General features: G+C 32.2%; 9 protein-coding genes, 1 non-coding gene and 1 pseudogene across 10 annotated transcripts; 4 read left to right on the top strand and 7 right to left on the bottom strand.

Moving 5' to 3' along the window:
• Window positions 1–293: 293 nt before the first annotated feature.
• On the bottom strand, window positions 294–2,163 carry LOC119601821. The gene is made up of 4 exons (XM_037953003.1): window positions 2,101–2,163; window positions 1,565–2,031; window positions 1,408–1,500; window positions 294–1,334 (listed from the first exon to the last, which is right to left on the bottom strand). The coding sequence occupies exons 1-4, from the start codon at window positions 2,159–2,161 to the stop codon at window positions 294–296; spliced, it is 1,662 nt and encodes a 553-aa protein (XP_037808931.1). The 5' UTR covers window positions 2,162–2,163.
• Window positions 2,164–2,403: 240 nt separating this feature from the next.
• LOC119601815 lies at window positions 2,404–3,812 on the top strand. Its single transcript, XM_037952998.1, has 2 exons — window positions 2,404–2,677; window positions 2,733–3,812. Exons 1-2 carry the CDS (start codon window positions 2,498–2,500, stop codon window positions 3,690–3,692), a joined length of 1,140 nt encoding a protein of 379 aa, XP_037808926.1. The 5' UTR covers window positions 2,404–2,497; the 3' UTR covers window positions 3,693–3,812.
• Window positions 3,813–3,938: 126 nt separating this feature from the next.
• LOC119601816 (alpha-ketoglutarate-dependent dioxygenase alkB homolog 4) lies at window positions 3,939–5,241 on the bottom strand. Its single transcript, XM_037952999.1, has 2 exons — window positions 4,379–5,241; window positions 3,939–4,155 (listed from the first exon to the last, which is right to left on the bottom strand). Exons 1-2 carry the CDS (start codon window positions 5,119–5,121, stop codon window positions 3,957–3,959), a joined length of 942 nt encoding a protein of 313 aa, XP_037808927.1. The 5' UTR covers window positions 5,122–5,241; the 3' UTR covers window positions 3,939–3,956.
• A 253-nt stretch (window positions 5,242–5,494) lies between these two features.
• LOC119601811 (actin-binding protein IPP) lies at window positions 5,495–10,109 on the bottom strand. Its single transcript, XM_037952993.1, has 6 exons — window positions 9,715–10,109; window positions 9,192–9,657; window positions 7,945–8,136; window positions 7,035–7,876; window positions 6,712–6,967; window positions 5,495–6,020 (listed from the first exon to the last, which is right to left on the bottom strand). Exons 2-6 carry the CDS (start codon window positions 9,654–9,656, stop codon window positions 5,886–5,888), a joined length of 1,890 nt encoding a protein of 629 aa, XP_037808921.1. The 5' UTR covers window position 9,657; window positions 9,715–10,109; the 3' UTR covers window positions 5,495–5,885.
• Window positions 10,110–14,891: 4,782 nt separating this feature from the next.
• On the bottom strand, window positions 14,892–14,964 carry Trnav-cac. Its single transcript has one exon. It is a non-coding gene; the product is annotated as a tRNA-Val (tRNA).
• A 262-nt stretch (window positions 14,965–15,226) lies between these two features.
• Window positions 15,227–16,646, top strand: LOC119601803 (peptide chain release factor 1). Its single transcript, XM_037952982.1, has one exon. It carries the CDS (start codon window positions 15,331–15,333, stop codon window positions 16,567–16,569), a length of 1,239 nt encoding a protein of 412 aa, XP_037808910.1. The 5' UTR covers window positions 15,227–15,330; the 3' UTR covers window positions 16,570–16,646.
• LOC119601805 (exosome complex component RRP41) lies at window positions 16,635–17,570 on the bottom strand. The gene has a single exon (XM_037952985.1). The coding sequence runs from the start codon at window positions 17,411–17,413 to the stop codon at window positions 16,664–16,666; it is 750 nt and encodes a 249-aa protein (XP_037808913.1). The 5' UTR covers window positions 17,414–17,570; the 3' UTR covers window positions 16,635–16,663.
• A 184-nt stretch (window positions 17,571–17,754) lies between these two features.
• LOC119601820 lies at window positions 17,755–19,290 on the top strand (annotated as a pseudogene).
• LOC119601804 (protein ALP1-like) lies at window positions 19,191–20,574 on the bottom strand. The gene is made up of 2 exons (XM_037952983.1): window positions 20,146–20,574; window positions 19,191–20,091 (listed from the first exon to the last, which is right to left on the bottom strand). Exons 1-2 carry the CDS (start codon window positions 20,475–20,477, stop codon window positions 19,215–19,217), a joined length of 1,209 nt encoding a protein of 402 aa, XP_037808911.1. The 5' UTR covers window positions 20,478–20,574; the 3' UTR covers window positions 19,191–19,214.
• Window positions 20,575–21,137: 563 nt separating this feature from the next.
• LOC119601802 (uncharacterized protein C19orf47 homolog) lies at window positions 21,138–23,484 on the top strand. The gene is made up of 7 exons (XM_037952981.1): window positions 21,138–21,328; window positions 21,490–21,661; window positions 21,723–21,847; window positions 21,905–22,066; window positions 22,131–22,396; window positions 22,475–22,799; window positions 22,859–23,484. Exons 1-7 carry the CDS (start codon window positions 21,310–21,312, stop codon window positions 23,152–23,154), a joined length of 1,365 nt encoding a protein of 454 aa, XP_037808909.1. The 5' UTR covers window positions 21,138–21,309; the 3' UTR covers window positions 23,155–23,484.
• Window positions 23,485–23,586: 102 nt separating this feature from the next.
• LOC119601812 (UDP-GlcNAc:betaGal beta-1,3-N-acetylglucosaminyltransferase-like protein 1) lies at window positions 23,587–27,908 on the bottom strand. Its single transcript, XM_037952994.1, has 5 exons — window positions 27,776–27,908; window positions 27,329–27,716; window positions 27,135–27,265; window positions 23,875–24,367; window positions 23,587–23,817 (listed from the first exon to the last, which is right to left on the bottom strand). The coding sequence occupies exons 1-5, from the start codon at window positions 27,806–27,808 to the stop codon at window positions 23,621–23,623; spliced, it is 1,242 nt and encodes a 413-aa protein (XP_037808922.1). The 5' UTR covers window positions 27,809–27,908; the 3' UTR covers window positions 23,587–23,620.

Genomic DNA, 27,908 nt, shown 5'->3' with positions numbered 1-27,908 from the left:
GTCGCTCGCTCGCCCGCTCGCCCTGCTCGCTCGCTCTCGCTCGCTCGCTCGCTCGCTCGCTCTCGCTCGCTCGCTCGCTCGCTCTCTCTCGCTCGCTCGCTCGCTCGCTCGCTCGCTAGTTAATCACTTATTTAGTTATTTGGTTGGTTAGTTGGTTAATTTGTTTGTTAATTAGTTAGTTAATTGTGAGATAGTTAATAACTTAGTACTTAAACTTTTATTTCATTAATTGATTAACACTTATCTTAAACTACTTTACAAATTCGACAAAAAAAAGGGGCGGCCTTCCACCTTTACATAAAATCCATAATTTCCACATTATCCGCTGTATTATCATCCGAATCGAATGTAAATCCTTTGCTAGGGCCAAAATCTAAAAAGTCTGCTGTCTCATTGCTTGCTTTAGCTTTTGGTGTTACATTTGAAGTCCAAAATTCGTCTTCGTTATCCTTGAAAAAGGCTTCGAAATCATCTTTTAAATATGACTTCTTACCTAACTTTACTGATGATTTCTTTGGCGAAACTTCGACAGATGAAGAAGTTAATTCATCATTTAATACTATTTTCGTTGTATTTAATATGTCTTTAATGTTAGTATGTGATGAGAGTGAAGTTGAGGAGTTTCCCGACAGTTTAGAGCTGCTGGGCGTATCATCTAAGACATTTACCTTGTCATTTGATGAGCGCGAGTGTGACGACATGTTTGTTGATTGTTTAGAGCTGCTGCTCGTTATCTCTGAAACATTGACCTTATCTTCTATTGCGGTAATTTCCTGCATAGGAAATGGTGCTTTAAATACAATACATTCTTGTATTTCTATTAAGGGCTGTTGTTTATCAGCCACAGTTTTCACCGCACACTTCAACGGCTCGCTTATCTGAATAGTTTCCTTTTCTGTCGGTGTTAATAAATCAATTGTTTCAATTTCGTTCATTTCTTGTAAATTTTCTTCTTTTTCTGTAGTTTTTTGCTCTACGACTTGTTGTTTCAATTCTTCATATTCCGATTCGGTTTCAGTCTCTGGTTCGGTTTCTGTTTCTAGCTCAGTTTCCATTTCTTGTTGAGGATACTCATGGAATTCTTCTAGCGGCATTTTAAAACTTACATTTTTATTTTGTTTGTTAGTAGTTGTTTGATCGTAAGTGGTGTTGTGTAATATAGTTTTTTTCAAAGTCGTTTTATTTTCTTTGGGTTGATTAAAAATCATTAAAATTTCTTCCAGTGAAGGCAAGTTGGGTATGACCAATTTCGGCACATCAATATTTTTTGTAGATTCCGGGCAAATTTTTGGGAGAAAAGAGTTGGAACTGGAAGTTATATTGGGGTTAAAGGACTATAATTGAAATGTTGAAAAGTTTAGCATCAAAATATGTGATAATTCATGTTCTGGGAGAATCTTTACTTACCTTTAGTTGCTTATCATCCAGCTGCTTAAGCAACAATAACTTTTCTTGCCTCAAGCCTTCTATATACGTTTTATATTTGTTCAATTTATCCAACTTGGAACAGAAAACAAAAAAAATAATAATAAAAAATCGCCATAAACCCTTCAACCACACTCACCTTTTTGTTTAAGGCTTCTATTTCTTTGGCTTCTTGTATTAATGAAACAATTAATACATTTCTCTTATCTTTAGCCTGCAATAACTTCTCCATACTTTCTTTATCAGATAACCGCATAGCGTCTAGTTCTTTTCGCGCCTCCTGCTCAGCCTCACGATTAGCAATTTCAGCTTGACGATATTTTCTTACAATATGTCTTTGTTCCATTTTCTCATACCATTCTTGGGTGTGTGACATAGCATCCTGTATGGGCTGAGATTCTTTAAGAAATTTCCCCTCCATTTCCATATGATGACATTTCACAATTTTGCCAAAGTCTATTTGCTTTAGAAGACTATTCAATTCAAGAGTTTGTTGAAAAATGCCCATGGAGATTTGATCGCAAGTTTCTACAGCTTGTTGGTTGGAAGTAACGGTTTGCAGATTATGCTGTTCGATTTGTAATCGTACATATTCTCGGTCACATTCTATTTGTATTTGCCAATTATAAAAATTTTGCACTTCTTTATATCCAACCTCAAAAAATTTTAACTTACCCTCTATATCCCTTTCATGTTTAAGATTTTCTCGATTTAGTTGCTCAATTTCCTGGCACATTTTCTTAAACTCATCATCCTCATCGCAGAAATTTTTTATAAATTCGAAAATTGCATGTAAATAACTCATATTTTAAAGATTTTCTTGAAAAACAGAAAAATTAACGTTGAAATGCTAAGGAATGTAGAATAACGGTATATTTGTGATATGTTTAGAAAGTGTTACCATATTTTTTTTTCTCAAAACAACTCTGTCTAATTTTCTTTGACAGCTTATAACTCACTGTGCATTAATAGCTTTTGTTTACATTATTAATTGTTTATATCCCAAGCAAAAAAGAAAAATATTAATCTATTTCTTTATAAGTGCAAACAATTAAGAAATTATAACAGAAAAATGGATTTTAATATAAATTTATCAACTTTACAACAACAATGCCGTATTTGTTTACAAAATGGCCATGTAAATATATGGAATTGTAAAGTTTCTTTAACAGAGGAAGAAAATTCCTTGAATATGGAGGATTCCGTGGAAAAAACCTTTTTGGAACTAATGGACATATTTTACAATAGTCAAGTAAGTTTTAAATTTAAAATAAAATTTGTATAGTAAGTTTATTATTATTTTTTAGGATTTATTAAATTTAACCGATGAATTTCCTTTGCTCTGCTGGCAATGTCTGGAGGATTTAAAATATTGTTATATTTTCTATGAAAAACTTAAATTAGCCAATATACAATTAAAAAATCTTTATCAGGAATCGTTAAATCAATGTATTGAAGAAGAACATCTTTTAGAAGTGGTGGAAGAAAAAGATTTGCCGGAATTTGAAGCCACTACAGAAGTAAAACCTACAGAAATGTTAGCTCAGGATAAACACATACTTCTCCAAGAAATAACTCCCAACACTGAAGAAAATCAACTAATAACTTTCCACAAAACCAAACGTTCGCAACATATTGCTTTAAATAAAAATGATTCCTTTATTGTAACACAATTTATACCCGAAACACTAGAGGCAAATGAAAGGAAGCTATCATCAACCAAAGAAGATGAGGAAGAGTGTCCTGCCTCTCAAAATCTATTAACAGTTAATTTAAAAGCTGTTGAAGTTAGAGATGTAAAGAATTTAGAAAATCTTGAAACTTCTCAGCAGCCGCAAACAGATTTTACCGAACCTGCTGTCTATATATGTCAATATTGTCCTCAAGCTTTTGCCAAATCCGACTATCTTAAAACACACATACAAAAATCTCATGTTTGTAAATTTTGTACCCAAACATTTAGCATAACAGAGGAACTCTTCAAACATATACGTGAGATACATACCGAACATAAATGCGCCATTTGCCACAAGTTGCTAAGTTCTCATACAAATTTGAGACATCATATTAAAAGAGTACATCGCATAAAGCTACCCGCCAAAGTGACGTTACTTGATTTTATCAAATCTACAAATTTGGAAGGAAATGTGCAGGAAAATGAGGACGAATTGGTTTCAAATGAAATGGATTTTGATACACAATATATTTGGCAGAACGATGATTGTATAGAATTAGTTAGTGAAAATAATATTATAGAAATGAGTTAGAAATTACATTTTCATAAAATTTTAAAGTGAATATTTACTTTATAATAAAATTAATTTATTGGACTTAAACCTCTGTTGATTACTCTATTTTTTAAGTTATTTCTAATAAATCAATTACTTGTAAAACTTAAAATTTTTAAGAAACTATGACGTTTTGTGCTTTTTCTTTTTATTTCATTTTACTGGTATCTGTGTTTATTTTTTTGGATTCAGCTCTTGTAACCATTAATTTGTCACATTTTGGAGTCTTTTACTTTTCGGGTTTTATTCACTCTCTGGCTGCCAAAACTTTAATGAATTTTCTGTTACAATTCGACCTTTTTCATATGAATCGCCTCCTTCCAGATACATGGGTGTAAATTCCCGGTATGCCAAACATACACGTCTCTCTAAAACATCTTCACGTAAAACAGAATGTTCAAATTGATAGCGCGCCGGGCCATATAAAACGATTAGGGACAAACTGAGAAATAAAATAAGAAAACATAAACAACTTTTTGAGTTAAACAGCTGAGCTAAAGTCTAGACTCTTTATGCTGCAGTAAGATCTAGTTTTAAAGTCTAAATATGGTCTGGACTATGGTTTGGTCTTTAGTCCGGATCATAATTTAGTCTATAATCTAAGTAGAAGCTTAGTTGAGTCGTCTTTTTACTTTTAAACATATTCCATTATATTATAAACTCACTTTGGCATAATTATCCTTATGACTTTGTCTTTAAATAATTGCAATTCTTCTGCTAACAATAAAGGCTTTAATAACTCGTTCTCATACTTAGTTACCAAATCCAAATTATATTTACTAATCTCCGCCAAAGGTTTCTCTAACGCATCTTTATATAAAGTTAAAGATAAAACAGAATCGCCCAAACAATTAACCGTCACTACACGTTCTCCCCATATCCAGCAATCATCTATGTGAGGATCTATCGAAGCTCCTTTTGTTGGATCGTATTCCAAAGAACATTGTTCTATAGTCTGGAAATCCTTTAGCAATTCTTCATGTTTAAATTTATCCTGTATGAAGCGGGTGGTTTGGGGAAATCCTTTAAATAAACCATTTTGTAATTTTCTTTTCTTAAAGTTTGTTTTTGGTCCATAATTTTGTTTACGTCTTCCACTTTGAGATATACACCATGGCAGCTCATCTAATCTTTGCATAATTTCTTCTCCTTCGGTGAGAGTGAGAAAATCAGCTTTAACATATATTCCTGGTAATGCTAAACCTTCGGCCTGATTATGCTGAGGGTGTTCTGTTTGTACCTTTTGACAATTCCAACCGGGATATAAACATCCACACTTGATGCACCAAGACCAGGCCTCTAATTTTTGCAATTCTTGTTGGAGATTAGGTTTTTCGATATTAAACTCGGATTCACATTTTAGACAGGTTCTTACACCTTTGCAGCCGCAAGGTCTTAAAGTATTCATTGTTTTTTTAGTTTGGAACCGGTTAGTTTTATTTGAGAAATCTCAGTTTTTGTGGGTTCTAGGAGTATCCAATGTTTACAGTTTTGTTTTTGTTGTGAAATTGTCAAAAACAGCTGTTTGTTTTTTGCTTTTGTTGTTTTTTTGCTATAATAATAAGAAATAGTGTTGCCAGTTTATGTTAAATAAATACCGGTAGTTATGGCTCATTACAGTTTGATTACAATTGTAAAAAGCGGTGAAATGTCTCACATAAGAGCTGCCAGATTATTGATAAGGTTTTAACGGTAAATAAGAGATTTTCTATGCAGCTTCACACCATTTTCTTAGTTTCCGTGTCCTTTTAAATAATACATACTTTCAAATTTATACCACTTTTTTCATGCTTTATTATAATATATTTTTTGTAGTTTTATATTCAATATTACATCCATTTAATACGTATGATTTGTTTTTTTTTTATTTTACATTTAGCTGGTTTTTTTTTTTGGAATTTAGAACCTTTTAAAGGATTTGTTTTGTTAGGCTTTAGCAATTGTTTTTTTTTTAATTTTTGGCTTGAAATTATAGATATTTTTGTGTATAAAAAAGAACTTAAAATTAATAAATATAAAGTAAACATAATACATTTAATAAAAAATTAAGGATAAATATATACTGTTAATTTCCTTCAGAATGTGTTAGTTACGTGTAAAAGTTTGATTGAACCTTGGGGCAGCTTGGAGACCTTTAGAGATAATACCGCCTTAGAGTTTTTATATTAAGGGTTAAACAACAACAGCTCCAGCCTCTGAACGGCTAACGGGCAAGTCAGGGCAATTCTTCCAAGTGTCTGTCAGTGGATCATAACATTCCACGGCGCTTATAGTGACTTGGGCGCGATAGAAAGTGGCCTCGCAGGGCTGGAAGAGGAGAATTATTAATATTTGTATCTATTATCTATCTATCTATCTATCTATCTATCTATCTATCTATCTATCTATCTATCTATCTATCTATCTATCTATCTATCTATCTATCTATCTATCTATCTATCTATCTATCTATCTATCTATCTATCTATCTATATCTATCTATCTATCTATCTATCTATCTATCTATCTATCTATCTATCTATCTATCTATCTATCTATCTATCTATCTATCTATCTATCTATCTATCTATCTATCTATCTATCTATCTATCTATCTATCTATCTATCTATCTATCTATCTATCTATCTATCTATCTATCTATCTATCTATCTATCTATCTATCTATCTATCTATCTATCTATCTATCTATCTATCTATCTATCTATCTATCTATCTATCTATCTATCTATCTATCTATCTATCTATCTATCTATCTATCTATCTATCTATCTATCTATCTATCTATCTATCTATCTATCTATCTATCTATCTATCTATCTATCTATCTATCTATCTATCTATCTATCTATCTATCTATCTATCTATCTATCTATCTATCTATCTATCTATCTATCTATCTATCTATCTATCTATCTATCTAGCTATCTATCTATCTATCTATCTATCTATCTATCTATCTATCTATCTATCTATCTATCTATCTAACTTATTTTTTACCTGATCTCCTCCTGCAACATACAGTAAACCATCTGCCGCAGCTACGGCGGGTATTGCGCGGGGTACTGACATAGCGCATACCGTAGACCAAGTATTATCATCAAAACTGTAGCGTTCTACAGAACTTAAAACCGCTGCTGAACTGCTATTACCGCCCACCACATACAAGTAACGATCTAAAATGGCCACACCCATTTGGCAGCGGGCCACTTGCATGCGAGCCAAAGGTTGCCACTCCTGAGTTACCGGATTGTAACTAAAAAATAGAGAAACATTTAAATTATTCAAAATTTATAAACATTTTTTAGTTTTTATTAACACACCTTACTAAATCCGGTAAATGACGACTGGATATAGTGCAACCACCAACTATATATATGAGACCTTCAAAACTAACCACACCCATGCTAAAACGAGGCTCTGGCAGATTGCCTATTATTTGCCAAACATCTTTATCGGGATCGTAGCGTTCCATGGAACCACCAATATCATCACCTATCCAACCACCCACTGCCAATAGACTATTATCCATGGCACACAAACCAAATTCACAACGTGGCACTATCATTGGGGCTATAGGAGACCAACAATCATTCTGAGGATCATACACCTCACCATTAGCCAATATCTGGGCTCCACGCTCTCCGCCAATAACATAAATCTTGCCATTTAAAGCTGCCACACCCGGTAATATACGTCCTATTTCCATGGGAGCCGTTTCCGTCCATTCGCGGCGGAATATATCAAACTTGGCCACCGTATCAAATATATCATCGGCAGGATTCCAAGTTGAGGTGGTCTCACGCCGCGAACCTCCAATGATATAAATATTCTTCTTGGCCAACTGGCGGGGACACACACGCAAAGGCACCAATTGACCCCTTTTCGAGGCGATATCGCGGCAAATCGATCTCAAAGCTATCTTAACCGACATATCACGGCAATCCCTTAAAGCCTGATCAATAACCTTAACCGGCACTAAAGCCAAACGCACCAAAGATAAAATATCGAAAACAAAACATCTTCTCTGGGTGACATCGTGTTTAATCCAACGTAAAGCTGCCTGAAATACTTGAGATTCTGAATCGACACGTAGCAGCTCTGAGGTTAAAAGTTGTGACAATAACGTCTGTGGGGTTTCGAGAAATTCATCTTCCTGAGTAATCTGTCAAAGACATAAAAAAACATAAGAAATTTATAAATTAAATGAAGTTAAGTTGTAAAAGCACTTACCGCCGGAAAATTGGCATGCACAAAGTTTAATGCACTCTTAGCTAAGGCTTCGCAATTGTGAGCTTCAGCAAAGCGTAAAATACCCAAAGCATTGCTAGCATGTAGCTCACGACACAAAAACTCACAACAACCATCAACTACTTCATGCAATTGCAACATATCTGCGGCAGCTAATAGTTCTTGGACATTGGACTTTTGGGTGAAAAAGGAAAAAAAGAAAAATTTATAAAATAAAAATGGATTAATTACAAGAAATACACTATTTCCAAAATATGACTTTTTGGTGAAAATTATAATTTTTAGTGAAAATTTAAATTTTTTGCGAAAATTTTAGTTTTAAGTGAAATTCTGAATTATTAATGAAAATTTGAATTCTTAGCGAAAATTCGAATTTTAAGTGAAAATTTGTCTTTTTGGTGAAAATTTGACTTCTTGGTGAAAATTTGAATTTAATGTTTCATAGAATTTCATTTCATTCCTCCAGCATTTGATGAAATTTCTTCATAATGTTTTAATCTTTCGTTCTTAAAATATGAATTTCCATTTGCTTTTCTTTATTGGAATGCTAAAACTATGTTGTTTCAATTGATTCTATTTCGTTCCTCTTGAATATAAAGATACTTTTGGAAAATTGTAAATTATTTAAAGCTTTAAAAATTAAGCGTTTTACTAGATTCCATTTTGTTCCTTTATATTTAAAATCAATTTTGGTTATTTTTTTAAAGCATTGTAAAGGAATATCTTAAAATATGTCTTTGTATAATTTTATGATAAAAATTAAATGTTTCACTAGATCCCATTTCATTCCGTATGCAATTTCAATACACTATTTACATATTTAACACTTTTTTTAAGCTTTATATAGAAAATTCCCTTAAAACTATTGTTATTTTGTAGAAAACTTTAGTGTTTCACTATATTCCATTACGTTCCTTCTACATTTAAAGTCAATTTTGGATAATTTTACATAAATTAAAGCATTATAATAAAAATTGATGTTTTTTGTATAATTTTATTTAAAAATTAAATGTTTCACACTTTTTTAAGCTTTATATATAAATAATTCCCCTATTCCATACAAAAATTTAGTGTTTCACTCGATTCCATTTTGTATCCCATACATTTTAACACTCTTTCAAAGAAATGGAAATAAAAACTATTTGAATTTCCATTAAAAAAACTTTAGAAGTGGTGTAAAATGTCCAAATATTTTCTAACAACTCCCGCACAATGCAATAACAACTTACTTGCGTTATTTCACATCTTCCCGTATAGATAAAATCCAATAAAATATTCAAAATTTCTCCATCAATTGTATGCAGCACAACAGTCTTTTGATTGACTTCATTCAACCCCAGCTCCGGTCGAAACATGGCCTCAAAATAGGCGCTGGCCGCACTTAGAATAACACGATGTGCAGCATAAGTAGCGCCGCCTGCCACTATGTCAACATCACAAAAACGTCTCTGTGAACGCAATTGATTGAGATTCGTCAGGACCTTAAAAGGGTACTGACCATTACAATACGGTGGTGTTTTGGTGGTGGAACGTTGCGTATTTATATTCAATGAGGTGGTGGTGTTGCCGCCGCCATTCGAGCTGGACGAGGAGGCAGACGAATCTGTGCCCGAAGCTCCGGAAGCGTCGGTAGGTGAATTATTGCCATTGCCGTTGTATTCATTTTGTGGAGAATACGATTTTAAAGGTGGCATTCTAAAGAAAACAAATATATTTTACTTTTTTTATAAATTTACTTTTTTTATCACCCACTTGTTTCCAAAACTAATGTTTGTGTTGTATTGTTTATATTTATTGCTATTGTTTTTTTTTTTAATTTTTCCTTCTTAATTAGTTTTAATTAATCTTAATTGGCCAGCAATTTTTCTTCTTTTTTTCGTTTAGCTTTTCTGTATTTTGCTTTTCTTTTTTTTTTTCTCTTGTAGGAAAATTTTTCTTTACTTTTTTTAATTTTCGTTTTACAACCAATTAAAAAAGTTCTGTTGTGTTATTAACGTTGAAAATTATTAGTAATTTGTAAACGTAGCAATTTATTTAATTTATTTTTAATATTTTCTTTATAAATCACATATTTTTTAACAATGTTTTACGCCTTTTTTTCTGATTGGAGCAAAAAAGAAAATTTGTGTACAAAAAACTGCCAGCTGACAAGTTCGATTTGACAGTTGTTTTGAAAGGAAAATTTAAGGGGAGATGCCACCTGATGTAAAGAATAGTGTTAAAAGTTAAATGAAACAAACGTTACTTTCCAAAAATATAAAATATTTAATTGGACTTATATGTATGTATGTATTTACATCGTTAAGGATAACTAGCCGATTAGTAATTAAATTATAAAAGTACCGCAAAGTCTTCTTTTGTGGGTTTTGAACTGAATAAAATTTCCCATTGGGGATTCTTATTAATTTTGCGCCACATATGTACATACAAACATACACATGTATGTATCTTTCTTTAATATTTATATGTATGTATTACTGAAAATTAAAAAATGTTATTAAAAGAACGGAAAAGAACCCGTTAAATCCCAAAGTAGCTAATGAAAAAAGTACAAAAAAGGCCGCAATTGTGGAGTCAAACCACTTATGTATATTATATTTTTTATCTCCTCCTTCCATATTGCAGAAAATTTCTTTAAAATACGAAAAATTACTCCGATTTATCTAACTCAAAAATTTATAAAAATGTTCATTTAGAACTTATATATATTCGTCCCAGTGAAGGCTAAAATAAGCCACATGAAATACATACATAACTTTTTTTCAAAAATTGTTTATTTTTAAAATCCCTTCAAACATTTAAAAGAGAAAACTATTGCGCATCACCCCAGACGCCACGTCAGAAACACTTCTGGACGATTGTCAGACGAGAACGCACATTTTACAAAAACAAAATACATTGATTTCGAATTTTCGTCTTCTAGAAATACACTTTTAAGTTACTTCCGGATGATAGTTAGAAGAGTGCATCCATTTTGCTTAAACAAAAAACCATGACTGTTGAACTTTTTTCATCTGGAAGTATACGTTTTAGTGACTTCTGTATGAAAGTTGGGTGAGAACACACATTTTACAATAACAAAATACATTGTTTCCTAATTTGTATCTTCTTGATTTGTATGTTTATGTCACTTCTGGAAGACAGTTTGAAGAGTGTTCACATTAATGTTGTATTTTATTCATCTGGAAGTGTGGATTTTAGTCACTTCTGGACGATTGTCAGACGAGAGCACACATTTTACAAAAACAAAATACATTGATTTCTAGTTTTCGCCGTCTGAAAGTATAGTTTTAGGTTACTTCCGGATGAAAGTAAGAAGAGTACAAAAACAAAAAAATATAAATACTCCATTTTTTAGCGTGAACGCGAAAAAAATAAAAAAAAATAATGCAGAAATTTTGCTAAGTTCAGTGATGTTTTGTGTTTTGTCCAGTCATGTTTAGTTTTAATTATTCATTGTTAAACTTAAATGAGTTATTGAATTTAATGTTCATAGAAAAATAGTGTAATTAATATAATGTGAATCTTAAGTAATAAAAAACAATATGACAGTGTTGTGTTAAAAGTCAACTGTTAATAAACATTTAATAAGGTTTTGTTAATTGGCGAAGTTTATTAAATATATACCAAAAAGTAATTATCTTCAAGGATTATATAAATTAAATTAAAAAGTAAGTTGTCATATTTTACATTAAAATACTATTTTAGGAATAAGTTAACAACTCTAAACGGCTTCCATTTCCATTATTTTTAAACGAAGTCTAATATGTTTAACTAAAAATGTTTTTATATTAAATTTCGACTCTCCCTTAATTCGTTTAGGAGGTATAAGCATTTAAAGACTTTTTCAAGTTGTACATTTCGGCTTTCATTTGATGAACATTGCATTTTTAACATATTTAGATTTATTTGAGTTAAATCTTAACTTTCAATATTTTTAAAACTATTTGCGCGTTTAGGTCCTTTTTCTAGATTACGTATGATCACTTTGAGCTAAAATTTTATTTGTATTTCATTATCGTAACCAAATACATTAAAATTTTTACTTAAAGTATTCAAACGCTATCTGGAATCATTATATTGAAATTAATACTACTGTTTTATACATAAATTATTTTTTGACTTGGGTCACTCGACACGAAATTGCCCATATAAGATATTTAATATTGAAATCAGATAGTTTTAAACCAGAGAAGCTCAATATTTCCGTGTCATAGCACGCGTGATAGGGTAAGAAAATTCTGCTGACGCTAAGTTGATACACATACACTACAGGTTTAATTCTTCTTCTTTTTATAATGAGCAATATCAGTTGGTTTGCTCTCAACTTGAAAAACAAAATCAAATCAGTTGCTGATCAGCACTTGTCAAAGTAAGGTCTGTGCGCGACGTTTTTAAAATACACACAGAAATACAACAACAAAATTTTGAGAAAGCCGAATGAATGTAGGAGAACATGAGAGAACAGTTGATAGTTTTTTATATATAGACCTTGCTATACGCTGGCTGTCAAAATCCATAATAAATATTTGACAGTAAGCATATACTTTATAGTTTGTAGTCATTTTATTAGTATACTTTTATTTTGAATTGAATTCTGTTCTCTGCTGCTTTACCAACACAAATAAAACTATGGTAGTATGTGTTTGAGCACCACTGTTTAAAACCCACCTTTTTTAAATAAATACAATTTTATTAATTTTCATATAGCTTTGGATTTAATTATTCTAATTATAGGTACTTTTTTAGTTATTAACACCAGGTCTTTCTATGACCTATCATAAGATACTAATATTCTTAATATTTAGCATGCTGTTCCCAAGATTGAACCTAAGTATTAGAAGAGAGCAAACAAAAAATGTCAAAAGCAATATCCCGTTTAGGGTCGTTAAGGTGTTTCTATCGTTAGTGACTGTAAATAATTTAAAAAATAATCCATGACTTAGTAATTTCAGATCTTTATAGACGGTTTAATTCCAAGTTATTGAAAAAATGTTCATGAAAGGTAATGTTTTTATTGATTCAAAACAATAAATAAATAAATTAATTAATTTTTAATTATTTTATTTTTTAGAAAGCAGTAGCTAATATTAAAATACTTCTAACCGAATTAAAATATAAAAAAGGGATCTGGTAAGTTATATATGTCTTATTTCATCACGTGGTTCCACTAAAAATGTCGATTATTTGCAGAAAATGTAAAAAATGGATCTGACCGTTTAAACTTTGGTGGTAAATGTATTGGACATGAGAGAATCCTATTTTTATTGCTTCCTAAAGTATAACTGGTAATTTCAATAAATACAAAAGTATGTATATTCAATTTTAATTATAAGATTATTTTGGTTTATTTCGTTGAAGGATTAATGCGTTCCATAATATAACTCTTACAATTTGATGGATTAATCATAAAATTGATGAAGAACTACAAAAATATTTTAGAGTCCAACGTTTTACAATTTTTGGAAGTATACCAGTCAGCAGTTGGAATATTAATACAGATTCCCTGAAAATTATCTTATTATAAGGAAATAATTCTAAATTTTTGATACATATGTACATTAGACCGACTCACTCTGTATGGAAAGCAAAAACGTGTTTTTGTTACCCCTCCCAAAATTTACCTTGCTTTGGACTGCTGGACCAAATTAAAAAAAGGTATTTTGGAATTATTTTTTTTAAATTTTTGTTTGTTTTGAAACAAAATATCCAATACGGGGTATCGTTTAAAAGGTATTTTAAAGTCGCGTCCAATGATGTATTAATCATAAATAACCGTTTGCTTATAATTGTCATATTCCAAAATATTTAAAATTGTTAGGTTTTTACTAAGAAAAATTAAATATATGCACAATTTTGCAAATTTTGCGCACCACTAGACTTGGCTTCAAAAAACCTTTCAAATGATACCACATACTGTATATATTAAATTTTGCGCACCACTAGACTTGGCTTCAAAAAACCTTTCAAATGATACCACATACTGTATATATTGTTTAAGAAATGCTGTATAATTTAAAACAAAATAACTAAAAAGGGACTTTTTTGTAACCGGTTCAGCTCACGAACGGCCATCGATAGACTAGAAATATTTTGGGAACCATTATAAAACATAACAAAGATTTTTTGAAGCTGGATAAAATATTGAATTTAACATGAAGAATCGTGTTCCCATACGATATTTTCTTTAAAACTGTCCAGCTCACGAATGGACAACACTTAACCGAAAATATTTTGGGTAACATCATATTACATAACAGCGAATATTATGAGGGGGGTAACTCAAGCACCATTTTTTGTGAGTCGGTCTAATGTACATATATTACTTTTTTTAGATTAGTTGTTAAATCTGTTATTTTTTCTACTATTTTAATTTCAATTAATTCAATAAAAACTATAAAATTTCATTTTATTTAGATTTATTTTTATAGATTTTATTTTGGTGAGTATACAAATAGAAGAAGAGAAAACTCATCTTCTAGAAGACGAGAATACTCATCTTCTAGAAGAAGAGAATACTCATCTTCAAGAAGAAGAGAATACTCTTCTTCTAGAAGAAGAGAAAACTCATCTTCTAGAAGATAAGATAGGAACACTTCTAGAGGATACTAGGTAGTCACTTCAAGAAGTGACTTCCTAGTCACATCTAGAAGAGTCTTTGGCAATACCTTACTTCCAAGAGTCATCTAGAAGTTTCTTCTGCGGGTCTTCCAGAAGTATCTTCCAAGTTACTATTAGACGTTCCCCAGCTCGGCATCAGTTCTTCCCGACTGGTGACAAGAATTCTTATACTTCCGCAACATCGCTGGCGAGCTTTTAGCACGTTTGGAAGTTTCACACGGGTAACTTCCGCAATAGAAAATGTTTGTAGGGAATTTGGTAAAAAAATAAAATTAATTAAAAGCAAAAAAAAGGTGCAACTCTCAATTTGTTTCCGCCCGGGTTCGAACCGGGGACCTTGTGCGTGTGAAGCACACGTGATAACCACTACACTACGGAAACTCGTTGGTAACAGCTGGCGAAATATCATATAAAAACATAAGTAAAGAATTTATTTAATATAACAGCAATTTTAGCAGTGTTTTTATAACATTTTAATCAGTATTTATATATGTATATATATAAAAATCTGTTAGCAGACCTATCCCTCTTTATTAAACAAATGTTATTAACAGTAATAGCAACCCTGTTTTAATTTATGTAAATAAACCACATGTCTTTATAACAAGTCTGTTTTTCTAAGCAAAAAATATAAACAAAAACAGCTGTCAAAATTAAACAAAAACAAAACCGTTTTTTATTAGTGAGTTACTTAATACATGTTATATTAAGTTAAAAGCCGAAAAAATTACTAAAAATATTAATAAAATGTTTTTTAATAAGCTTTTGAAAGTAACTAACAAAAGTTGCTTAATACAACTAATAAACAAGACAAGTTTGGCGGGAAAAAATGTGCGTCTTTTGTCTTCAACAGCCGGTGGTCATACAAACATTTTGGATTTCCACAATGAAAAGTTACAAAATTATTTAGAAGCCTTACGCAAAGAATTCTATGATTTAAGAACAAATGCTTCCGGTAATGATGATGAATACCGTAGAATGGCCCAGTTATCGGATATAGTTAAAATGTTAGAACAACATCGTGCCTTAAAGGGTAACATGCCCTCGAAGGAGGATATAGAAGCAGAAAAAGATATAGATATGAAAGATTTGATTAAAGAGGAAGCTGAAGTTTATACCACCCTAATGGATAAGACTGAGAGGGAGCTTATGGAGAAAATTTTAACGTTGGCCGATACAGAGTATTATCCCTCTTTAATATTTGAAGTTAATGCGGGTGCAGGGGGACAGGAGGCCATGTTATTTGCCAAAGAATTGTATGATATGTATACCAATTATTTTGATAACAATAATTGGGATTATGAGATTTTGGCCGAAGATCTAACGGATATTGGCGGTCTAAGGCATGCTAATGTTATAGTCAATGATGAGGAGTCCTTTAAACGTTTACGTTATGAGGCGGGTGTACATAGAGTGCAAAGAGTACCAGCTACTGAGAAATCAGGACGTATACACACCAGTACCGCCTCCGTGGCAGTAATACCCAGACCGGCCGACGTAAATGTTGTTATAAACGAAAAGGATTTAAAGATTGAAACAAAGAGAGCCAGTGGCGCCGGCGGACAGCATGTCAATACCACCGATTCAGCGGTACGTATAGTACACATACCCTCGGGCATAGCCATAGAAAGTCAAACGGAACGTTCACAAATTAAAAATAAAGAAATTGCAATAAAAAAACTACAAGCTAAACTGGTGCAAATACAATTGGAATCTGCAGATGCTAGTACCAAGGCAACACGCAAGGCGCAACAGGGTAATTTGGATCGTAATGAAAAAATTCGCACCTACAATTTTGTGCAGGATCGCATCACTGATCATCGCATTCAGGGTGGTACTGTACACAATCTGAAAGAGTTCTTTGAGGGCGGAGAACATTTAAATAATCTTATTAGAAAAATAGCTTTGGATTTCCGTAAAAAACGTTTGACCGAAATGATAGAAAGTTATAATGCTGAAGAAATGAAGGCTGCTAAAGAGAAATAATTGTTAATTGTGTTAAGAAAAAATATAACTTTTTGTTTTTATAATCTTAAAATAAAAAAATCCAATTTTTGGTTTCCATTATACATTTGTTTGTTTATTTTGCTATATTACTCCAGTCTCCCGCCGAACCCATTTGCATTAAATGCTTACGCACGGCAGTTTCCATAATAGCTTGTATCTCACGACAACCGGCTAAAGCCTGTTCCATTACTTTGGGCAAATTGTCCAAATGAAAACGCTGGGACATTTCCATAAACGCTATCTTATTGGAAGAGGGCAGAGAAGCAACTGTGAGTGTAGGGCCACCGGACACCTCCTCAAGATGTGAGACATCAGTTAGTGGAATATTGTTCTTACTGAGCGAGGCGGTACAGGCTACCACATATTCCTTGAGACAAATTCCAGCATCAACCAAAGCTAAAGTGGCGGCATTTAAAGCCACTGCATAATTAGCACCATCCGCTTGTAATACCTCAATGTAAACATCAATCTGAGAGCGAGGATATAGTTCAGTTTTAATAGCGGCCCTTAAAGCTTGTCTGAGATACAAAGTAATTTCTTGTGATTTACGATCTCCTCGAGGACGATTTTTTCTCTCCGCCGTGGAAAATGTAGCCATGCTATATTGACAGTTGATAACTACTTCATTTATATCCAATTTTTTACTTGTCGCTTGATGGGGACCATATACTGCGGCCAATACTTTAGTATTGCCTTGCTCCAAATAGGCACTGCCATCGGGTTGTTCAAAAACACCCAATTTGCACTTGATGCGTCTTAATTCATGGGGACGTCGACCGTCTAAACGCAAACCTTGATCGCTTAATAATTCAGAATTAGACATTTTGTATTTTAAAAACTAATTTGTTAACTTTTTTATACAAAAAATACAAAAAGAAAAAACCGCGTGTTGTTGATAATAAAAAAAAGAAAACATTGAAGTTTTGTTTACATTTTCTTGAGGGTGTGTTCAGTGAAGGCTAAATATTTACTTCAGATGCTAAAGGCAGCTTATCCGAAAATCAAATTGTAAATGTCAAACTCCACTTATAAAAAATGTTCTCCATTAATCTAATATGTCAAACCCCTGCTATCGCCTTGAACAAATTTGCTTATTGTTATTATATTTATCTCCTAAAAAAACCAAAAACTCTGGCATCTTATTCTTTTGTTAGAAATGCCAGAAACAGCTGTTTGTTGTCAAATTTTTTCATTAGAAAAGAGGACGACGCTTTTCGTTAATTTTGTTTATAAATTGTTTAAAAGATTATTTTCGTGATTAAAATGGAATATAAATTAATTGAATTTATTAAAAATAATCCCGTTTTATATGAAAAACAATATCGTACTATTAAATATTTAGATGAGAAAAAGGCGAAATGGCAGGAGATTGGCAGAATTTTGCGTAAAGATCGTAAGTTTGTGGTGGCTGGTAGTTATCGCTTGGTATGTGGTCATGTTAAAATGTTTGTTTTTTTTTGTTTATTTTAAGCCGCTACGGTGCGTCAGAAATGGAAACATTTGCGAGACCTTATTTGCGTTCCTACAAACAGAAAATGAAAAAGGGCGATGATGGAGATGTGTTGTCCACTAGAACCTGGCAGTATTATATGCCATGTCGTTTCTGAACAATCAATTTGATGAGTAAGTGGGATGAATCCAGACAGATAATTAGATAGATAGATAGATAGATAGATAGATAGATGATAGATAGATAGATAGATAGCTATAGATAGATAGATAGATAGATATATAGATAGATAGATGATAGATAGATAGATGTAGATAGATAGATAGATAGATAGATAGATCGATCGATCGCTCGATCGCTCGCTCGCTCGCTCGCTCGCTCGCTCTCTCTTCGATAGCTCGCTAGCTCGCTGCTCGCTCTCCTCGCTCGCTCATCTCTAGATCGCTCGCTCGCTAGCTCGCTCGCTCGCTCGATAGTAGATCGATGATAGATAGATAGATCTAGATAGCTCGTAGATAGATAGTTAGTAGATGCTAGATTGATAGTATTTTTATTAAACCACAGTATTCATATTAAACAAAAATATTCCTTTTTTAGCAATGTTATTTTCAAAACCGAAGAAAACTATGATGATGAGACTGAAGCTGCCATCTCAAATTTAAATCAAACCGAAGGAGAGGTGCAACAATTTGATGTTTCAATCTACAATGAACAAGAGCTCTCGAATGAAGCCGATTTTGAAATCGAAAATTTTGATTTAAATGATTATGTGAAAAAGATAGATCAACCAACTACGCAAAACACGAACGCCTCCAACACAGCCAATACCGCCAACACCACCTCTAGCGGTGGCAGCAGCAACTATGTCCACAGCTATCGCCCCGATAACGAATTAAATAAGAAGAAAAAATATGATAAAGAGGCCTTAATACAGGAGGCCTGTTCAGAAATGACCAGCTTATTGCAAAATGCCAAAAAACATTTTACACCGCCCTCCTCGAATCAAGTATTTTTCAACTCTTTGGCTCTGCAGGTGGAAGAAGCCAATTTACCCGCTTTAACACAAATGCGTTTGCAGCAAAGAATACTGGAATTGGTTACTCTAGAGATTGTTAATCATCAGCAGAGTAATATACAACAACTATAACGGTTTTTTAAAGATTTTTTTCATTTTTTATTGATTATTATGTTTATTATATAAATATTCTTTTAATAAATCTCGGTTAGCAAATGCTTCTTCTTTAGCATTACTTTCATAGTAGATCTTTGAATGCGTTATTTGAAAATCTTGTTGGCGCCATAACCCAGGCACAAATTCCAATGAATTATCATCATAATGATCGACAAATTTCTTGTGAAAATAACATGAATCATGTTGCATGGCAAAGTTGTGTAAAATCATGGTGGCTTTGACTATGTGTTCCACTCCAATGTCCATGCGGCAAGTGAATTTGTTCTGCAACACCTTCCATTTCCAAATCAAAATACCCAATGTATTTTCTATTAATCGTGAACCCACTTTTAAGTTTTCATTTAAATTATGTTTTTCTGGCGTTAAAATTTTACCCGGATAAGGCCTCATGACATTGTCAACCAAAGGAAAATTGGCAGGGGTTATGAAATAGGGCGACAACATTAAACCTGTATCGGGCATCACCATATCATTGGGTAATTGTAATTGTTTTTGTATTAAACGATTAATGAAATTATCCTTTTCCTTAATCTCTTTGGGTAGAGCCACATCAGCATGGGTGATTTGATATTTAGCATTACAGGCCGCCATTGTAATAATAGGAGAAAAGCATTTCTTATCATGTTGAAATTCTATAATATCGATGCATCCCATACAGTTGGGTAAACCGGTTTCCTTTTCAAATTCCTCCGCCCAAGCAAAATAGTCATCGGCAGTTGATTTAGAGGATTTTAAGTACGACGGTCCCAATTCCTCACATATAACCTGGCAAGTATCCAATATAATTTCTCTAACCGTTGACTTACCCATACGAAAAGCCAAGGATAATAACGTTCTAGCGGAATCGTGGGCTAAATAGCTGAAATTAAAATTGTTTTATTAAATTTTCAAAATTACCGTTATATGTACTTACATTAACGTCAACATTAGACGACATTCTGGCGGTATGGGTTTACGCAAAGAGTACTTAACCAATTTCTTTTTTAAAATGCGTATTAAGTACTGATAGGTGGAGACATTTATGCGCGTAAACTTGCGAAATTCACGACTATTATGCTGTTTTATTAATTCCAATAGATCATTGTATAAACTATATAATTCGCGTTCATTCTGTCGGAATTCTTCACGCGTCCACAAACTACGATTTTGATTGGGAACTACCACATCGATGAAATTAACAAAAGCCAAATAGAATTTAAAAATTTCCATGAATTTCTCAACATAATCATAAGGCATTAAGAGCATTCTGTTAAAATTTAATATGATTTTTCAGAACTTTACTATATTTTCTTTATAATTTTTCTGAAATTTTAATGTTTTTGTCAAGTGCTGACTGCAGCTGTCAATGTGTTTTTAGTTATAAACAGGCAACAAGTTGCCAGATCACATAATTAAATAACAACGACTAGCAGCTAATCAGTTTTAAAACTTAAGAGCGTCAACATAATTTAACTAATTTAATGAAATATGTATTCATGAAATATTTAAAATTATAAAAATGTATATGTTAATATGTAAATTTTTAATCATTATAAGTTGTTTTTACATGTTTCTAACAAAGCCGCCCTTAATATTTTCGAACGCCGCAAGTTTTTCTGACTACTGTGAAAGAATTAAAATCAAAACAGTTTTTATAGAAATTTTACAAAAATGATAAGGCTTATTTGAAATACTTAAATCATATAGTTATTTAAAAATTATTTCATTTTCATAAATAATATAAAAATGTTTAACTTAAAAAGCGTTTTTTGTTTATTTTGGTTGCCATAGAGTATGTTCAATGCAGTTGCCATATTTTTTGTTTAGTTTTAAGTAATGTCAATTTGTTAATTACACAAGAAAATGCTAAAACTGCCATATAAACGCTTATCATTAAAAAAAACAGCTGAATTGGTAACACTGCTATTGAAAATAATTGACATTTGGTTTGTTGTTGATTTTTTTCTGACACAATGGCGACCCCTGCAAGAAACATTTGATTGAGAACATTTTATTTTTAGTAAAAAGCCCTTAAAAAAAGAAAAAAGCTATAATAATAAATATAATAAATAAAATATAAAAAGGGAATTGCAATAAAATGTCTACTACCACAGCGGGTAAGTGAAGAAAACAATTAAAACATATTTCATATCACTACAATTTTTATCATTACCATAATTTTTTGATGCATCCAAATGTAATTATAATATAAATTTAATAAATTCGTTTTTTAAATTAATGAACATTCTAGTAATTGTGTAATTTTTATTTTATTTAGGACAATGGGTAAAATTTTTTAATGCTTCCGGCATACCCTCACCGGCTGCAGCCACCTATGCTCATATATTTGTAGAGAACCGCATACAAGTTGATATGTTAATGGATTTAAACAAGGAATATTTAAGAGAAATGGGCATTACTTTAATGGGAGATATAATAGCCATATTAAGGTAGGATTTTGATTTCTAAAAGTTAAAATATGAACTATTATAATGGTTATAACATATAAAGGCATGCTAAAACGGTGTGTGATCAAACGGCCCGGGAAAAAGTATTAAGCTGTGAGACACCCGTACCCATAGCAGCGGTGCCGGCAAATCCGGCAACACCTTTGGAGAAAAAAATTCGTTTAAAATGTAAGCTTTTTTTAATATATTAATGTATTGCTTTTTAATTTATTTGTTAACTTTTAGCCACAGCTTCAGTAGCTTCTAGCAGCTCAGCAGCTGTAGTGGCACCTTTACCGGCTGTCAAACCACGACGTGTTTTACCCGAACATGAGGGTAAATACAAAATCAAATTGCCTTCCGGCACCACCGAGCGCAGTAAACAAATTTTGGCCAAACAAGCTAAATGTAAGTTTAACTTTTAGGAAAAAACTCTTAGGTTTCTATTATTAATCCTTATTTTTTATGATAGTATATTCCGACAGAGAGGCGTCTAAGGAAAAATCGGATATTTTTAAACGTTTGGCTAAGAATTCTAAAGATACTATTGTATTAGAGGATAATAATGATTCTTCTTCGGTTGATAGTTTAGATAATGTCAAAATGAGAATTACGGGTGTAGGCAGCAGGTCTTTACAGACATCTTCCTCGATATTTTCTAGGCTGGGCGGTAAGGCTAGTGATGAGGCTATAGTATCGAAACAAATTAAACCTATTTTGAAAAATACCGCTAAAAATGTAAGTATAAAGACAGAAGAATAGTCAGTTTTTAATCATTTCATATTTTTGATGTTGTTGTTTTGTTAACTTTTCCAGCGCCTGTCAACTATTGTTAAAGCTAAAACGGTTGTGGCGCCCACAATTGTTAAGCCCATTAAACAAAAAGTTATCTTAGTGAAAAAAGTACCGCTTAAAAAAGAAAGTGATGAAGATGAAAGTATGGCTTCCTCTGCCGATGATGATATGTATGATGATATGGATATATCGGGTGGTAGTGAAAAATTTGTCAAATTTGCCTCTACAGCCGAAGTAAGAGAAATAGCTCCCCGCCGTTATAGTTCACCCACAAGAAAAACTTTTAAGCCACGACAAGATTTTATAAAAGAAAAGCCGGCTGGTGTTAAGGCACGCCTGGGTTTGAGTAAGTTTCTTAAAATTAAGATTAATTATTGTTGTTTAACTTTTACTCTTGCTTTTTAGATGCCAAACTACACAGCACCAAAAAATCTCTTAATCTTAAGGCATCACCACCCTCCAAATTGAAAACTCTATCAAAAATGAAAGCCGATGAGGTAATACAACGCCATGACTTGCCAGTACACAAACGTTTGGGTAAATCCTCTCCATCTACTACAAAATCATCATCTGCCTCTTCCTCTAGTAGTTCTAATGTTTCAAACATATCAAAACGTTTGGGTAGAGTTAATATTGAAAAATCTTCACCGAAAACGTCAAAAACAGCTTCAGTTTTTGACAGATTAGGTTATAGTAGTTAAATTTAACGCCACAACAACAACAACTTTAAAACTTTATTTTTCTGTAATGCATCTACGTCTACTTCTTAAATGCTCATCATTTCTAATTTTAAACAATTTCATTTAACCATAATTCAAACATCTGCTTAATTTTGTTACCTTTTGCTGCTTAAGGTAAGACTTTTTATGTTTAATTTTTTTTCTAATTTAAGTAAGAAACCTTAAAAATTTAGTAGTAATAAATAAAACTAACTAACAACCATAACTTTTACTTTATTTTATGCAAAATTTCATTTTATTATAAATTTTTTAAAACAATTACTTGTGCTTTATTAAGTTATATCAATAAATTTAAAAAAAAATATCACTACGTTTCTTGAGATTTCTAAAAAATCTAAATATTTTAAGATATTTATAATATCTTTCTTATAACAAATTTTTCTGCAGCTAAACTCTTCTGGTTTAGTGAACTCTCCAAACTTTCGATTTATGTAAACAAAATATAATCTTTTCCTTCTTCGAATTGCAAACTTTGTAAATTCATTTCAAAATCACCATTAGTTAAATCCAATTTCATGCATATCACCACTGGCGGCTCCACCACCGAAAAATGTACTATGGGTATAGAAAAGGTAATCTGCCTTAAAACTGCATCATAATATTTATATAATTTATGGATTTTATCTAAAATATTAAAACAATTTTGAAATATTTGAAAATTTAACAAAATTTAATTCTTACTTTTATCCACATCACAAAATGTCTTAACTTTTTTCTTCTCCTCCGGCGGCAAATCCCTAAAGAATTTTCTACCCTGCTTCCCAGCATTCCAAATTGAGAAACCCTTACTCCAGGGCGGTTTTCTTAAGACATTCTCCAGCAAGTGGCTAAGTCTTATATGCCAAATGGTTCTGGCAGCCACACTAAAAGTAGTGGCCTCCGCATGATAACGATATTTTAGCAAACATTCTTCGACACGTTTAATTACACCCTGGTTATCTAAATGTTGATAGAAGAATATTAAATCCTCAGGGCAACCTTTGCCTTGCTCGGAAAATCCCCCTTTAATAAGTTCATAAACTTGACGATGACACAGCCAAGTGGGCATTATAATAGTGGGACCATTAGAGGTATAAATTTGTATAGTTAATTTATCGTGGGATAATTCGTTAGCCCAGCGGGTAAAACGGCAGGTTGAATTACTGGGTGTGCGTATAAATTTGGAGCCAATTATCTGGAAAATAGAGAAAAGGGAGAAAAAATTAAAAACAAATTATAGAGAAGTCTATAGAGCTGACAATAGGCAATATTGTAGACTAGGCTATAGCATATAGACTAGACTATAGACTAAACTATAGACTAAACTATAGACTAGACTATAGACTAGACTATAGACTAGACTATAGACAAGACTATAGACTAGACTATAGACTATATAGACTATAGACTATATAGACTATAGACTATATAGACTATAGACTAGACTATAGACTAGACTATAGACTAGACTATAGACTAGACTATAGACTAGACTATAGACTAGACTATAGACTAGGCTATAGACTAGGCTATAGACTAGACTATAGACTAGACTATAGACTAGACTATAGACTAGACTATAGACTAGACTATAGACTAGAGTATAGACTAGACTATAGACTAGACTATAGACTAGACTATAGACTAGACTATAGACTAGACTATAGACTAGACTATAGACTAGACTATAGACTAGACTATAGACTAGACTATAGACTAGACTATAGACTAGACTATAGACTAGACTATAGACTAGACTATAGACTAGACTATAGACTAGACTTTAGACTAGACTATAGACTAGACTATAGACTAGACTATAGACTAGACTATAGACTAGACTATAGACTAGACTATAGACTAGACTATAGACTAGACTATAGACTAGACTATAGACTAGACTATAGACTAGACTATAGACTAGACTATAGACTAGACTATAGACTAGACTATAGACTAGACTATAGACTAGACTATAGACTAGACTATAGACTAGACTATAGACTAGACTATAGACTAGACTATAGACTAGACTATAGACTAGACTATAGACTAGACTATAGACTAGACTATAGACTAGACTATAGACTAGACTATAGACTAGACTATAGACTAGACTATAGACTAGACTATGACTAGACTATAGACTAGACTATAGACTAGACTATAGACTAGACTATAGACTAGACTATAGACTAGACTATAGACTAGACTATAGACTAGACTATAGACTAGACTATAGACTAGACTATAGACTAGACTATAGACTAGACTATAGACTAGACTATAGACTAGACTATAGACTAGACTATAGACTAGACTATAGACTAGACTATAGACTAGACTATAGACTAGACTATAGACTAGACTATAGACTAGACTATAGACTAGACTATAGACTAGACTATAGACTAGACTATAGACTAGACTATAGACTAGACTATAGACTAGACTATAGACTAGACTATAGACTAGACTATAGACTAGACTATAGACTAGACTATAGACTAGACTATAGACTAGACTATAGACTAGACTATAGACTAGACTATAGACTAGACTATAGACTAGACTATAGACTAGACTATAGGACTAGACTATAGACTAGACTATAGACTAGACTATAGACTAGACTATAGACTAGACTATAGACTAGACTATAGACTAGACTATAGACTAGACTATAGACTAGACTATAGACTAGACTATAGACTAGACTATAGACTAGACTATAGACTAGACTATAGACTAGACTATAGACTAGACTATAGACTAGACTATAGACTAGACTATAGACTAGACTATAGACTAGACTATAGACTAGACTATAGACTAGACTATAGACTAGACTATAGACTAGACTATAGACTAGACTATAGACTAGACTATAGACTAGACTATAGACTAGACTATAGACTAGACTATAGACTAGACTATAGACTAGACTATAGACTAGACTATAGACTAGACTATAGACTAGACTATAGACTAGACTATAGACTAGACTATAGACTAGACTATAGACTAGACTATAGACTAGACTATAGACTAGACTATAGACTAGACTATAGACTAGACTATAGACTAGACTATAGACTAGACTATAGACTAGACTATAGACTAGACTAGACTATAGACTAGACTAGACTATAGACTAGACTAGACTATAGACTAGACTAGACTATAGACTAGACTATAGACTAGGCTAGACTATAGACTAGACTATAGACTAGACTATAGACTAGACTATAGACTAGACTATAGACTAGACTATAGACTAGACTATAGACTAGACTATAGACTAGACTATAGACTATAGACTAGACTATAGACTAGACTATAGACTAGACTATAGACTAGACTATAGACTAGACTATAGACTAGACTATAGACTAGACTATAGACTAGACTATAGACTAGACTATAGACTAGACTATAGACTAGACTATAGACTAGACTATAGACTAGACTATAGACTAGACTAGACTAGACTATAGACTAGACTATAGACTAGACTAGACTAGACTAGACTAGACTATAGACTAGACTATAGACTAGACTACAGACTAGACTATAGACTAGACTATAGACTAGACTATAGACTAGACTATAGACTAGACTATAGACTAGACTATAGACTAGACTATAGACTAGACTATAGACTAGACTATAGACTAGAACTATAGACTAGACTATAGACTAGACTATAGACTAGAGTATAGACTAGACTATAGACTAGAGTATAGACTAGACTATAGACTTGACTATAGACTGACTATAGACTAGACAATAGACTAGACTGCAGTCCAAAATATTGACTAAAGACTAGCCTATAGTCGTGGCTCTAAAATTGATTTTAGTTCAGACTTTAGACTAGGCTTAAGTCCTAATTCTAGAGTATAGTCCAGAATAGGAATAAATTATAGTTTAGTCTAAAAGTAATAGTTTAAAAAAAAAATTACCGCATTTTTATATTGCTTCGCTAAATTATATTGTTTCCAAATACGCGACGTTAGCATTTCATCATCGATATCTTGAAAACATAAATAATTGCCCTTGGCAGCCTCTATGGCTCGATTGCGTCCATAGCCCACTACAATTATACATAATTTGTTAATAATTATAATCCTACAAACAATAGTCTCTCTTAATTTACCTCCTTTTGGTTTACCCGTTAAATTCTCTACTATATGCATATCAATATTAAAATTTTCTCTTAAATTTAACTGCCATTTATACAGTAATTTAAGAGTGTCATCACTACTGCAATCATCAAAGACACAAACCTCTATAAGGGGTTTTAATACGTCATCATTATCATCTAATAGACTTGTTGCTAAATTGTGGGTTGGTGTTGTTGCAGTTGTTGCTGTTGTTTTTGGTGAGTTGGTCATGGTTGACATAAATGGATTCTGCGCTTCATCCAAATGCAATTTTTCTAAGGTCTGCAATTGTTGTTGTGTTTGTACAGCTGTTTGTTTAATAATCGATTCCATACAACTATCTATCCAAGGGCCACCATTTAAAACCGTAATAATCACAGACTTTAATTGTATAAAAGAAATTGTTTCATATTTTGTTATTTTGTTTTCTTAACACTTACTATTAAGTCTTGTTTTTCTTCTATTTCCGGCATGATTGGGTTTATATATTTGTTTTTTTAATTAATTGCAAATTATTTTTGCATAAATTTTTTGCCGGTTGTAAATCATGTAATATTATGTTTGTTACGTATA

This window comes from Lucilia sericata, unplaced genomic scaffold (assembly GCF_015586225.1).
Source record: "Lucilia sericata isolate MDLA Ls3-8-SP2 unplaced genomic scaffold, ASM1558622v1 Contig000192F_arrow, whole genome shotgun sequence".
NCBI lineage: Eukaryota > Metazoa > Arthropoda > Insecta > Diptera > Calliphoridae > Lucilia > Lucilia sericata.
The sequence above is the reverse complement of the archived record's forward strand: the minus strand, read 5'-3'. Positions and strand labels throughout refer to the sequence as shown.